The 15032-nt window shown below is 40.3% G+C and overlaps 1 protein-coding gene across 1 annotated transcript in view; it reads right to left on the bottom strand.

The window, feature by feature from the left end:
* Positions 1–479: 479 nt before the first annotated feature.
* The window catches only part of osbpl3b (oxysterol binding protein-like 3b), a 44090-nt gene continuing 29537 nt past the window's right edge, over positions 480–15032 (bottom strand). Inside the window, exons 11-23 of the mRNA XM_058085152.1 lie at positions 13714–13844; positions 11184–11285; positions 10385–10522; positions 8680–8773; positions 8358–8602; positions 6922–7059; positions 6781–6844; positions 6636–6714; positions 5367–5511; positions 4023–4164; positions 3832–3958; positions 1177–1299; positions 480–1080 (exon numbers count right to left, since the gene is read on the bottom strand). Coding sequence (XP_057941135.1) covers positions 984–1080; positions 1177–1299; positions 3832–3958; positions 4023–4164; positions 5367–5511; positions 6636–6714; positions 6781–6844; positions 6922–7059; positions 8358–8602; positions 8680–8773; positions 10385–10522; positions 11184–11285; positions 13714–13844 — 1625 coding nt within the window. The 3' untranslated portion in view covers positions 480–983. The remainder of the gene's footprint in view (positions 1081–1176; positions 1300–3831; positions 3959–4022; positions 4165–5366; positions 5512–6635; positions 6715–6780; positions 6845–6921; positions 7060–8357; positions 8603–8679; positions 8774–10384; positions 10523–11183; positions 11286–13713; positions 13845–15032) is intronic.

Genomic DNA, 15032 nt, shown 5'->3' with positions numbered 1-15032 from the left:
TCCGGAAGCAAACAACAACACAGCCAATAACATTATTTCATTTGTTATGCTGCATTTTCATTTCCGTATCACTAAAATATTAAATAATACATATTTTGTTATTTTATCAAAAATATAATTATAAATTAATTAATTCATTTTTTAATTTAACACAAACCGTTTTTCTTTAAAAAAAATATTTATTACTATGAACAAAATTATCTACATTACCACGGTACTGATCAATTGGGATGAAAACATGTTAACATCTTGATTAACCAAATTGTTAATATTGTTACAAACTGCATACTAATTAATTACTATTTTGGTAGGTAGTAAGACAAAAAATATCAAGTTATTCAAAGTTTCTGTGAAAGCAAGTTTAAAATAGAAGTTTTACATAAATCACCAGTTTAAATTTGAATATCATTCTTTAAGTCGACTTGAACATACACAAGACACCCACAAGAGGGCAGCATCGCAGCATTTATTGGAGCCGAGGGAGCACATTGTGGCACCGTGATGCAGGTGTAAACAAAGGTACACCAGATGAGGTTGAAAAGATGGATGATCTTTTGCTACAGCTCTTCATGTTTGCACCATTAATTAACACACCGTTATAATCAGTTTAAAAAAAAGTAACATTCATTAAAATACGCAACAAATAAAATGACAGTACTACAGATAAGGCATCAGGTATGTGCAGAATAAATACTAGATGTTAATCAATGGCATATCAAGGCTACTGTATCTGAGGTAGACATTGTCTGAAAAGATGAGCTCACACTCAATATTTTTTTTTTTCATCAGATGCTCGTTATGAGGTGAACAGGCCATCCTTTTCACATTTCTCCAAAATATGGGCTTAAATACAGCAATATTCTCGCAGTGCATAACATGTTCACATAACTTATAGAAGCACTTGTTAAGGCAGTGATACAGAAAGTCGGCATCGAATGTGGATGTTTCGAGTGCGAATGCGTTGATGGAGATGGGAGTTCAGGTCACCACAATGTGGGGAAATCTATGTGGGCAAAGCCTGGATCTTTCCTCAAGTCCCAGTACGTGTTGTTGCTCACCCACGTATCATCCTTGGATTTGCTAAAGGATGCAACAAGAAAAAATGGAGCATCATAACACCGAAGGAAGACATTTTTATACAACTTTTTGCACAAACTACTGTATAACGAAGGCTACCTGAAGAATTTTGGTTGATGTGCGATGCTGCTCTCCTCAAGGACTCGCCTTCTCTCTCTCTGCAGCTGTTCAATCCTTTGCTTCTGCTCCTCGGCAGCCTCTAACTTTCCCTCCTCCAGCAGTCTGGTTTGTGCAGCACATAAACAAAACATAAACAAACATAAACACAATCTAAAAAAGTCATTCAGAGTATCTGTTGACACCACGGGCTGCATGGTGGTATAGTGGTTAGCGCGCAGACCTCACAACTAGGAGACCAGGGTTCAATTCCCTCGGCCATCTCTGTGTGGAGTTTGCATGATGTTCTCCCCGTGCATGCGTGGGTTTTCTCCGGGTACTCCGGTTTCCTCCCACATTCCAAAAACATGCTAGGTTAATTGTTAATAGGTATGAATGAGAGTGTGAATGGTTGTTTGTCTATATGTGCCCTGTGATTGGCTGGCCACCAGTCCAGGGTGTACCCCGCCTCTCGCCCCGAAGACAGCTGGGATAGGCTCCAGCACCCCCGCGACCCTTGTGAGGATAAGCGGGAGAAAATGAATGAATGAATGTTGACACCACTTGATTTAATACATAAATGCAATGTAAAAAAAATGTAATTAATTGATTTAGATAAACTTTCCAAGTTGCTAACTTAATTTTTTTTAAGTTATGTTCAAATAATAATGTTGGCTATTACATGAACTTAATTTAGCATGTCATATACACTCACATTTTATTGTTGGTAAGCTTAAAACAAAATTCAAGTTGCCATGACTTAATAAAATTAGCTTGGTAACATAATATACACACACACACACACACATATATATATATATATATATATATATATATATATATATATATATATATATATATATATATATATATATAGTTACTGCTACTTAAAAAGCTGTGTGCATGGTTATTATAATTAAGTAGACAACAAATTAAACTGCTTTGAATAAAATGATTAAGTCAGTTGACTTAACATATTTCACAATTTCATTATCTCAATTGTTCAGTAAGCATTACTTAAAATAAGCTTTGAGTGAAGAGGAAAAGCTAATTTGTGCAATGCAATATTGTTTGTTGGTTCAAAGCAATTTCAAATTAAGTTGTCATAACTGAGAAAGACTAATGGAAACTGTTGCGTTGATTTTTTTTTTTTTTTTTGAGGCTAAATGTTTATTTTTTGAGTGCAGCTTCTTTTCTGGGCTTTTTACATGCTAAGTAATGTACTAATACATTGGTTTACCTTTGTTGCTATGAGTCAGTAATGCACATTGCTATTAACATTTAATATTTCAGTTCTATTTTAGTATGCCCCAAATTTGGACTACTGAAGCACAAACCTTACAAAAAGAGCTAAAATTAGCTTCAAGAAATGTACCGAAGAGATTTGTGCAGTGACTATTTTTAGCTGCGTCTGCCTCAGAGGTTTGATCATTAGCGTGCGATGCAGTGTCAAAAGCACACACAAGTGAGGTCAACACAATTTTAAGCGTTGACAGCTAATCAGTGTAAAAATAACTCCACAAAACCGGAGTACAATCCGTTGCATCCAATTGTTGTTATTGTTTTTTTTAAGTCATTTCCCAATGGAAATCACGTTTTAACTAACATTCTAACTAGAGCTGATGGGTATTGGCGTTCTTACCGATATCCAATAAACCCATGTTGTCCAGGCCAGGTCACATGGTGTGCAATTCTTTCACTATCATGTCACTGCATGTATTGCATAAATATAGACTGGTTGTGGAAAATAACACAAATACATGAAATAATATGAAATATTATAGTTATTAAGTTATAGTACTAATGACAAAATAGTCATTAATAGCTAACTGTTATGCTGCACGGCGCTAAAGTGGTTAGCAAACAGGCCTCGCAGCTAGGAGACCCGTGTTCAATTCCACTCTCAAACATGCTAGGTTAATCGGCGACTCCAAATTGTCCATAGGTATGAATGTGAGTGTGAATGGTTGTTTGTCTATATGTGCCCTGTGATTGGTTGCATGGCCACCAGTCCAGGGTGTACCCCGCCTCTCGCCATGAAGACACCTAGGATAGGCTCCAGCACCATCCGCGACCCTTGTGAGGAAAAAGCGTTAGAAAATGAATGAGCTAACTGTTATGCTGCATGGTGCCCAAATGGTTAGCGAGCAGGCCTCGCAGCTAGGAGACCCGTGTTCAATTCCACTATCAAACATGCTAGGTTAATTGACGACACCCTGGACTGTGATTGGCTGCATGGCCACCAGTCCAGGGTGTACCCCGCCTCTCGCCATGAAGACAGCTGGGATAGGCTCCAGCACCATCCGCGACCCTCGTGAGGATAAGCGGTAGAAAATGAATGAATGAGCTAACCGTTATAGCATGTCCTCCGACTATCAACATCACAGATATAATTGGGAAAGCTGCACATTTCTATGTTGCACAAACATCCATATAAAAAGACAAAGTGAAGTGCAAAGTATAAAAGTTTCTTCTGATTATTTTGATCGATCGGCCACCAATATCCGTGAAAAACATGTGATTGGCCTATTTCGATAACAAACAATGTGGTTAGTTTGGAGCTCGTTTTTGTCCCACAGGGAAGTAGATATTCATTAGGTACATACTAACTTAATAATTGTTTGGTAATTGTTTCTAGCGTTGACTTTGGTCTCTCACCGTTGATCCACTCGTAGTCTGGTGTCAGTGGGCGGCAGCAGCAGTTTGAGGGGCGTGTCCAGCTCGTTGAGTTCAATGGCGAACTTTGTGAAACCGTAGTACTGCTCGTGGTCGAGTGGTATCGCATCTGCACGGCCAAGCATCGGACATAACTAATGATGCAAGAATGAAATTAAATGAAATGGTCATACTTGCTCTCCACACGCATGTGGCCGACGGCGGTTCCCCACAGAAAACCGCCTCGTGCCACTTCCCGAAGAGCCTGTGGATGACGTTTCCCTTCTGATCCATGATGGTTCCTTCCACCTCGTTGGCACTTGAGTTCCATTTAGCCTGTCACAAAGATTGAAGAACATCCATCATCACAACGGAACATTATTTGGAATGGTTCTTCATCACAGAGGAGCTCATATTGGTCCTTGCCACCATCTGCTTGCTTTCTCTTGCTTGGATGGTGTGTTTAATGGGAGGTGAAGATATATAAATCACTTATTCCTTGACTCGGCAACCTGCACGGCTTGCGGAGACCTTTGAAATGAGAACTGTTTAAGCAATTAACCTTCTCGGCTCAGGAAAGGTTTCCATACATCAAACCTGGGCTTCTTGCTGGCGTGCAGGTGAAGAACACCGACCGTGTGCAAAGGTCATTGAGTAATAAACGCACTAATATGGCAGTGATGTACTGTATATGATCATCATAGATGTTCATTTTCGAGGGCGTGCTGGAGCCTATCCCAGCTGTCCTCAAGTGAGAGGCGGGGTACACCCTGGACTGGTGGCCAGCCAATCACAGGGCACATATAGACAAACAACCATTCACACTCACATTCATACCTATGGACAATTTGGAGTCGCTAATTAACCTAGCATGTTTTTGGAATGTGGGAGGAAACCGGAGTACCCGGAGAAAACCCACGCATGCACGGGGAGAACATGCAAACTCCACACAGAGATGGCCGAGGGTGGAATTGAACTCGGGTTTCCTAGCTGTGAGGCCTGTGTGCTAACCACTGTACGCCATGTAGCCGTAAAAAAAAACTATTAAAAAAATTAACATAGAAATTAGTCAATCGATTAAAATAATTAATTGTGAATAATTTCCCCCATAGTGAACTCAATTAATCGCAGACAGACATTCATTCATTTTCTACCGCTAATCCTCATGTGGGTCGCGGGGGTGCTGGAGCCTATCCCAGCTGTCTTCGTGGCGAGAGGCGGGGTACACCCTGGACTGGTGGCCAGCCAATCACAGGGCACATATAGACAAACAACCATTCACACTCACATTCATACCTATGGACAATTTGGAGTCGCCAATTAACCTAGCATGTTTTTGGAATGTGGGAGGAAACCAGAGTACCCGGAAAAAACCCCACAGAACATGCAAACTCCACACAGAGATGGCCGAGAATGGAATTGAACTCGGGTGTCCTAGCTGTGAGGCCTGTGCGCTAACCACTCAGGCACCATGCAGCCCAGAAAACACACTTTAAGTTTACATTTCTGATATATGCATGAAAAGTGTGAGTTCCCACCTTAACAAACGTAATCTTGCACTGGCAGGCGTCGCTATTTGAGTTTCTGATGGAGATCTCGCCGTAGTGCTCAATCCAGCGCTGTCCGCTCAGGATGTTGTGAATGCAGGACGTCACCTTGTTCCACTCGTAGTGGTCTCCGAACCTGCAGATGTAAAAGCAAATGGATTGAGTGAGGACCTCAAACAATGCACAACGATGAGCCAATTCAAGAAACAATACAAGCAGTTGATGTTTGCTAAATACAAGGATGAAGAGTCTTGAACCAGTCATGATGTGCTATATATATCACTATATTGACACGCACTATGGTACACATTATGTCATTGGATGGTCATATCACCTCGTACTTCGGTATGTGAGAAGATTAAAATTAAAATTAAAATTAAAATTAAAATTAAAATTAAAATTAAAATTAAAATTAAAATTAAAATTAAAATTAAAATTAAAATTAAAATTAAAATTAAAATTAAAATTAAAATTAAAATTAAAATTAAAATTAAAATTAAAATTAAAATTAAAATTAAAATTAAAATTAAAATTAAAATTAAAACTATATTAGGAAAGCAGGAAGTGAACAAATACGTACTTCGGTACATGACAAAAAATAAATAAATAAAAAAAATTAATTAAAAAAAATATTTAAAAAAACTAAAATTATATTAGGAAAGCAGGAAGTGAACAAATACGTACTTCGGTACATGACAAAAAAAATAAATAAAAAATAATAATAAAACAAAAAATAATAAAAAAAAACCTAAAATTATATTAGGAAAGCAGGAAGTGAACAAATGTAACCGTTACTGATTAAAAGTAAAAGTACTAAAATTAAATAAAATTAAATAAAATAACAAACTATATTAGGAAAGCAGGAAGTGAACAAATACGTACTTCGGTACATGACAAAAAATAAATAAATAAAAAAATTTAATTAAAAAAAAAAACTTATGTCATTGTATGGTCACATCACCTTGTACTTCAGTACGAGGTGCATTATTTAAAAAAAAACAAAAAAAACCCCTTAAACTGTATTATGGAAAGCAGGAAGTGAACAAATGTAACAGTTACTGATTGTAAAAGTACCAGATGGAGGGGTAGGATTTAATAAGCTTAGCTTCTTCCTACTCCTTTTGGACATGTGGAACTATGAACTGATTATGTGATGCACTCAATTGTAATCTGATGCATGTTCAATTGAAATAAAACCATTACCATTACAAATCATCACACTACTTTCATTCTTGTCCCGAGCATTAGAGTAGAACCTACCCAGGCAGCGTTACGTGTGTGCTGCCTACAGGAACGATCTCCATCGACTTCCCCCAAAACTTGTTCTTACATCTCACGTCTGTAAAACAAATGAATTTAAATGGATTATTTTAAACCCGACACAGGAGTATGCTATAGCACCCACCTTGCCAGAAGATGAAGTTTTTCGACTCTGCATAGCAAGCCGAGATCGGTGGATGATGGCTAACCTTTAAATGTGAAAACAAACACAAACAGACTTCATTGCATTATTGTGTCGTGAATAAACTTGCTGATGCAACCGTACCTGCTCTGCAACAAACCGGAAACCTTTATCTGGGCGGTCACATTCATAGGTTTCTCCCAAAACTGGGTTGAAAGGTTTCCCGCCAGTTCTGTAGTAGCTGGATGCGTAGCCTGATACGACAAACGTAGCCATGTAGACCTATACACACACACACACACACACACACAAGTTAAGCCAATGCCTCATTCCATTCTATGGAACACATGCTTTAAGGTGCTGAAACTAATGCACAGAGTGAACCCTCTTCTTGCTTGTTTGGAGGTGGGAGACAAGAAACACATGGAAATCTATTGCGGACTTTCAGTCTTGAATTAAAGCTAAATTAACGTATAAATAAAATAGTTGTAGCACAAGCTAGTACACCATCACTATTCATGTTTTAAAGGTCAATTTAATATGCTAATGCTCGCTTTTCCTGGCTGCACGGTGGTTGAGTGGTTAGCACGCAGGCCTCACAGCTAGAAGACATGAGTTCAATTCCACCCTCGTTCAATTCCAATTCTCCCTGTGCATGCGTGGGTTTACTGCGGTTTCCTCCCACATTCCAAAAACATGCTAGGTTAATTAGCGACTCCAAATTGTCCATAGGTATGAATGTGAGTGTGAATGGTTGTTTGTCTATATGTGCCCTGTGATTGGCTGCATGGCCACCAGTCCAGGGTGTACCCTGCCTCTCGCCCGAAGACAGGCAGACTGGGATAGGCTCCAGCGCCCCCACGACCCACATGAGGATAAACGGTAGAAAATGAATGAATGTCTGTCTGCGATTAATTGAGTTAACTATGGGGGAAATTATTCACAATTAATTATTTTAATCGATTGACTAATTTCTGTTAATTTATTTAATCAATAATTTTTAAAAAAAAATTATAAGAATAAGCGGTAGAAAATGCATGAACATCACTGATACAATTGGGGAAGCTGCACATTTTTATGTTGCACAAACATCCATATAAAACACAAAGTGAAGTGCAAAGTATAAAAGTTTCTTTCAGTACTACCGGTCACTTCTGATTGGTTTGATCGATCGGACACCGATATCCGTGAAAAACATGTGATTAGTCTATTTCGATAACAAACAATGCAGTTAGCTTTGAGCTAGTTTGGCTAGTTTGGATCCAACCCTGTTTTCTGCATCTGTATCTCTCACACCAACTGGACATGTCCGAACCATCTCAGTCTGGCCTCTCTGACTTTATCTCCAAGGTCTCTAACATGTAATGTCCCTCTGATGTACTCGTTCCTGATCCTATCCATCCTGGTCACTCCCAATGAGAACTTCAACATCCTCATCTCTGCTACCTCCAGTTCTGCTTTCTGTCTTTTCCCACAGTTTTTTTCCCCTGTGAGAAACACTGCTCTGTATTAAATATGAAATACAAACAGAAAGGAAAAAAAAAACCACACACAAGCACCAAGTAACGCTGTCCTCTCACCATACGTTCAAAGGCATCGTGCGTGTTCGCGGCCCGGTCCAGGAGCTCGCTGTACTCCATCTCCTCACACAGCCTCTGCAGGGTATTCAGCGGCTCATTGAGATGCACCGGCATGGCCACTTTGGACAAGTCTTTGCCGATGTTGTTCCTGAGGATGTTCCACAGGCTGATGGTGCTACTGCTGGGGCTGGGTGAAGATAAGTGGGATCTACGTCGACAGAGGACAGCGGCGCTCTCTCCCAAACCTGACAACACCACACATAAGGGGGTTGGTCCTTTTTTTTTTTAAACATGGATGACATGTTTTATCACTTTTTTTTACCTAAGTTTTGCCTGTCAATTTCTGTGTCGTTGCCGAAGTTGTCCATGGAATTGTTGTCACTAATGTCACTGATGTAGGAGTCATCCTCTGATACCTAAAAATAGACACGCACTTTTAGCAAATAGAGCTCAAGTAGAGGAAATAAACATGACAGAAGGTATCTTTCAACACGCTGTCACGGATGTCCCGTAGGACACGCTAACAAAATTAAACCTGAGCTCCAGCTGTATTTTTGGATAAAAGTAATTAACTTCCATTTTTACATCGCTTCCGCTCCCGCTGCTATCTGATCAACCACATGAAACGGAAAGCGAATGAAGCGGCAGAGTGCAACCTTGTTTTGTGACGCAGCATTTCAAAAGGAGTTAAAATGTGTGTTTCAATGCACTTTATAAACACATGGTATGAAAGGTAGGAGTTAATAAAAAGAAACTGATATCGCAGCTATATTATTGTTTATCAGGGTGATACTGATGCTCTGATGCTACTGGTTCTGCATTTTTCAATTTTTCTGACCTATTAATGGTAATGGTTATGGTTTTATTTAATTTGAACATGCATCAGATTACAATTGAATGCATCACATAATCAGTTCACAGTTCCACATGTCCGAAAGGAGTAGGAAGAAGCAAAGCTTATTAAATCCTACCCCTCCATCTGGTACTTTTACAATCAGTAACTGTTACATTTGTTCACTTCCTGCTTTCCTTATATAGTTTTTGTTTTTTCTGTTTTTTTTAAATAATGCAGTTTTTTTTAATTATTATTTTTATTAATTTTTGTATTATTTGATAAATGTATTTTATTATTATTTGATAAATTTATTGTATTATTATTTGATAAATGTATTTTATTATTATTTGATAAATGTATTTTATTTTATTGTTTGAGGCTTTTACTCAATCCATTCCATAGTTTGATTCCACATAATGCACTTTTCTGACCTATTAATGGTAATGGTTTAATTTCATTTGAACATGCATCAGATTACAATTGAATGCATCCCATAATCAGTTCACAGTTCCACATGTCCAAAAGGAGTAGGAAGAAGCAAAGCTTATTAAATCCTACCCTTCCATCTGGTACTTTTATAATCAGTAACTGTTACATTTGTTCACTTCCTGCTTTCCTAATATAATTTAAGTTTTTTTAATTGTTATTTTAATTAATTTTTGTTTTTATTTTATTTTATTTTATTTTATTTTATTGTTTGAGGCTCTTACCCAATCCATTCCATAGTTTGATTCCACATAATGTTGTTGTTAGAATGTTGTATTCTCGTGTTAAACGATGCCAAATTCGGAAACGATGAGGTTTCCGAATTTGGAAGTGAACCCTGAAAGACGTTGGGATGGTTCGTTCTGACCGTTCGGTTTCTGAGCTGTGAGCTGTACAAGCTGAGTGGGACCAATCACAGCCGAGTGGCATGCCCAGAAGAGGCGGGCCATAAGGTAATAAAGTAAGGAAATTAAATTAAGGAAATACAGCTGGAATAGGACTAAACTGTGGAACTGTGGACCGACTCCACACACTCTGCAGTGTATTTCAGGGTGTACTGTATGTGTTTTGTGACTCTACCACAATCAAGCACTTGTGTAATTTCTAGTCAACATACCCAATCACCAATTAACCAATTTGGCTTTGATTGTTGATACAAATGTCCTTACTGTAAGATGCTTTAAAAACCGTATCCCCCGTAATTTACCTCATTTTCTGAAGAACTATTAGACAGCAGAACCTCCTGTGCGTCAAAGAACTCGGACAGAGACTCCGCAATTGACGCCCTGCTCTCATTGGACACTTGATGCACCAGCGGACGGGATTCAGATGCAGACTCCTGTTTCTAGGAGACAACAACAATCACATCTATAAATAAATACACAAGGGAAAATGCGTCCAATCACCATTGTCAGGAGCGGTGGCCGACGACGATGTTTGTCACAATACCGCAATCACGCGATGCCAATAACGGCCCTGTGGTGGGAGCTAAGGATAATAAGTATATTATTTTAATATCCAGCTATATATAGACCAAGAATAGATATCAGTGTATTTTGTAGTATGGTAAAAACAGCCATATAAGACATCACAATAGTAGTGTATCATATTAAGAGTCATTGCAATCAAAGCCTTTGTATTGTTAATTTCCCAGTAGATAAATCAGAGGCGGTGCATTAGACGGGGGGTTCTGTGGGTGTTTAATAAATTTCCTGGGAAAATGATTAGTTTGATTAGCTCACACCGTGCGGCCAGTAAATCTGATTACATGAGGCGAGAGCTTCCATGTGGTGATGCCGTGTAAACACATGAAATGATTCACAACGCTGTAATCCACAATGTGTTTTTTTTTTGGCTATGATTAGCGAGTGGGCGGGAGTAGAGCAACATGGTGTGAAAAAAAATAATTCTGTAGGAGGCAAATAAAGATGGAATTAATAATCATCATGCTGGTACTGAGGAGGGAGGGGGGGGGGATAAGGGAGGGGCTGCATTCCCACACCCACCTGCACAGGGGCAGTGAGATTTAGGAGTGTGGGTTCTATGATGTGGGAGTCAGCATGAATCTTGCACAGGCGCTCTCGCAGCTCTGAGTTCTGGGCTAAAGCCTGGAAGAAAATAACCAGCGTCAACATGGTGGGAAAGCAGGGATGTTCCAAACCATTTCCACGGGGGAGGACCACATTGCGGTTCATTCCCGCCCGTTCACTTCCTGCTTCCATCCCACAGTGAATATGAGTCACTATGGCAGTAGTGTCTAAATCAAGGGGTGGGCAAACTTAAGGTCCAGTCGGATACTTTCAAAGTATTTAAAATAAAACTTCACCACATAAACTAAAAATAAAAAATAAAATAAAACTTTTTAGAATGTTTTGATTTGTTTTTATGTGCCGTGATCCAGCTACCCACCTTACTCGTGGTGCCAAACACTCAAATCTTCCCATCACAAAGCATCCTGAGTCGATATAGTGCATCTCAATGAGTCTCCATCAGGGGTGGGCAAACTGTGGCCCGGCGGCCACATACGGCCCACCAAGCGTTTGACTCCGGCCCGCCAGTTGCTTTCTAAGTATTTAAACTTTTAACACACAAACTAGCAACCTGACTTGCAAGTCATATGTCTTATTTAGTAAATAAAAAACAAAAAAACTGTCAAATTAAATGACATAGTTTGAAAGTTTAACATGAGAACATGTGATAATATAACACTTTTAAAGATTAAATTAGACAAATAATTCAATTAAAATAATAAGCATAAAATTATGTGTATGTTCTGGTCCAAATGGACAAATTTGTCAACTCAATGCAACCCATGAGTCAAAATATTGCCCACCCCTGGTCTACATCTAGCTACTGTCAGATGTGACGGAGAAGGACATAGACGTAAGATTTCTTCGACCAAGTTGCAGAAAAGTGATATTCTATCAGGTATTTGGGTGTTTTGTATTTTGTTTTTTTTCAGTAGATGTTGCATTTTTGCGATGTTTTGGCTTGATTACAAAACATGAGGTCATCCTGGAAGTAAAAAAAGGGCCATCACATTCTCTTGATAGTCAATGTTTTAGTGTTCGGAGCTCATATTGTAAATTATTATTGAGTAAACTTTAAATGGGACAAATTGTGCTTTTTCCACTTTTCAGACTGACTTCCTTATATGGGCGTGCCTGGGTACAAGCTGTACCAGTTGAGTGGAACCAGTCACAGTGGAGTGGGCGTGGGCGGAATAAATTAAAACAGACCGTTTTGGAAATAAAAGGAAAATTTTACTGAAATATGTGCAGATTCTGGAAGATCTAGAAAGCTTTCTGTGCTGGTTATTATGTGTGCGAGTCCGCAACTCAACACAAAGGGCTGGAAATGAGCATAATAGGTATTTAAAATGAAATTTCATTTTGGTTTCAAGGTGGTCTGTCATTGTTTTGTTGTGCAAAGCGCTCCTGAAAAAGGGGACACGATCACATACAGCAGATTGTATGATACTTTTACCGCTAAAATAAGAAATACCAGTCTTTGCAACAAAGGAAAAGATACCCCGATGCCCCTGCAAAGGAAAGATGCCCCAGCGAACAAACGGTTCAGGCAAGAGCAGTGGCGAAAGCTGATTGGTCCAGGACTCCAGTCTCAGGACTCCAGCCTCGAATGTATAAAAGACCGGGCAGGGAAAGGAAGGGTGCTTTTGTTTTTTGCAGCTGCGCTGTAATAAGACCCGCTTACTTGTAGGCATACAGGGACTGCACATAAGCCTGCACGTCTGTATTAGGTATTGTTGTCAGGAATAAACAATCTGGTTCTTTAAGATTCCCTTATCCTCTATTTGAAACCCACTTAGAGTCTTCAGGGGGGAGGATTTCTACAGTTTAAATCGATTTAATTTATCTAACATACTTCAACCTACATTGTATTACTTTTAGCATGTTAAACTAAGAAAAGGTGATAAAAGTGAGCCCTGCAACCCGTGGGCCCTCTGTGGAAGATGTTTGGACACTCCTGCATGACGGTGTCAGTGGAGAATAAAAAAATGACTTTTTACGTCATCCTCGTGCCTTCATGTTAATGATAAAATTCAGTCGTAAGCAGGAAGTGTCTGCAAAAAGTGAGCCCTAGTGATTAAAATGGTTATTTTACATGGTTGGTTACAACGTATGGTTACATGCATTACCATGTACACAATTTGTTGTTCATTTTGTGCTAAATATTCTGACTGGAAGCCACAGTAGCCCACATTGTACGACATCCGTGGCCTATTATTGCCCGTCTGTGTGGTCGCGTAGGTAGACTGAGTCATCTGGAGGAAAAGCTAACAGACAGGAGGCTATTATTGTCAGAAGAAATGTGTTGGAGTGGTGAACTGAGAACTTCCACTGTGTCATCAGCGTGACGATCGATGTTAACGGTGAAAAAAAACCCGAGTGGGAATCGATGTCGGTGAGACGACGGTCTCACCAAGAAGGTGGGCGGGTGCCCCTCAGTTGGTAAAGCCCTTAAGGAGAGTGAGAGGGAGTGGAATGTCTGACGGCGGTAATGGATCCCACGTACCGTTGTCAGGGCATTCTTCAAACCGACCACCTGCGGGGATGCAGGGGGACAGGTGTCGTGGTCCACGCATTGTTTTAATCGCTCCCTCTCTGACGTGAGCGAGCTCAGAGCCGACTTCATGGTGGTGTGCACTGCAGAGGGGAGACGGCAAGCTGGGATTGGAAATTGGAAGCGTTTTCACAACAATGACTTAGCATGAGTGCCTGACAGAATGGGACCCAAGGGGGGGGGGGTCTCTAAGTGCTAAAATACAACCTAGAAGAGACAAAAAAAACAGAGACAAGTGTTTGATTACAGTGGTGGAGTAGTGAGCGCCACACAGCTAGGAGACCCGGGTTCGAATCCCCGCTTGAGCATCTCTGCATGTTCTCCCCGTGCATGAGTTAGGCTAATTGGCGACTCCAAATGATCTATATGTGCCCTGTGATTGGCCGGCAACCAACCAGGGTTTACCCCGCCTCTCCCCCAAAGATAGCTGGGATAGGCTCCAGCATACCCGGGACCCTCGTGAGGATAAGCGGTAGAAAATGAATGAATTAATGAATAAAATACAACCTAATAGAGGAAAAAAAAAATAGAGAGAAGCGTTTGATTCATGGTGAAAGTGGTTAGGCCAGACAGCTAGGAGACTCTGGTTCGATTCCCGGCTCGGGCATCTCTGCATGTTCTCCCTGTGCATGGGTTTCTTCCCACACTGTTAGATTAATTGGTGACTTCTATCTATATGTACCCTGTGATTGGCTAGAAACCAGTCCAGGGTGTACCCCGCCTCTCGCCCGAAGACAGCTGGGATAGGCTCCAGCATACCCGGAACCCTCGTGAGGATAAGCGGTAGAAAATGAATGAATTAATGAATAAAATACAACCTAGAAGATTCACGGTGGTCAAGTGGTTATAGCGAGCAGGCCACACAGCAAGGAGACCCGGGTTTGATTCCCCGCTCGGGCATCTCTGCATGTTCTCCCCATGCATGGATTTCCTCCCACACTGTTAGGTTAATTGGCCACTCCATATTGTCTATATGTGCCCTGTGATTGGCTGGTGACCAGTCCAGGGTGTACCCCGCCTCTTGCCCAAAGACAGCTGGGATAGGCTCCAGCATACCCGGGACCCTCGTGAGGATAAGCGGTACAAAATGAATGAATGAATGCAAAAAATACAACCTAGAAGAGAAAAAAAATAGAGACAAGCGTTTGATTTAGGGTGGCCAAGTGGTTAGCGAGCAGGCCACACAGCTAGAAGACCCGGGTTCAAGTCCACGCTTGGGAATCTCTGCATGGGTTTCCTCCCACACTGTTTGGTTGATTGGCGACTTGTCT

Source organism: Doryrhamphus excisus, chromosome 10 (assembly GCF_030265055.1).
Source record: "Doryrhamphus excisus isolate RoL2022-K1 chromosome 10, RoL_Dexc_1.0, whole genome shotgun sequence".
NCBI classification, from domain to species: domain Eukaryota; kingdom Metazoa; phylum Chordata; class Actinopteri; order Syngnathiformes; family Syngnathidae; genus Doryrhamphus; species Doryrhamphus excisus.
The sequence above is the reverse complement of the archived record's forward strand: the minus strand, read 5'-3'. Positions and strand labels throughout refer to the sequence as shown.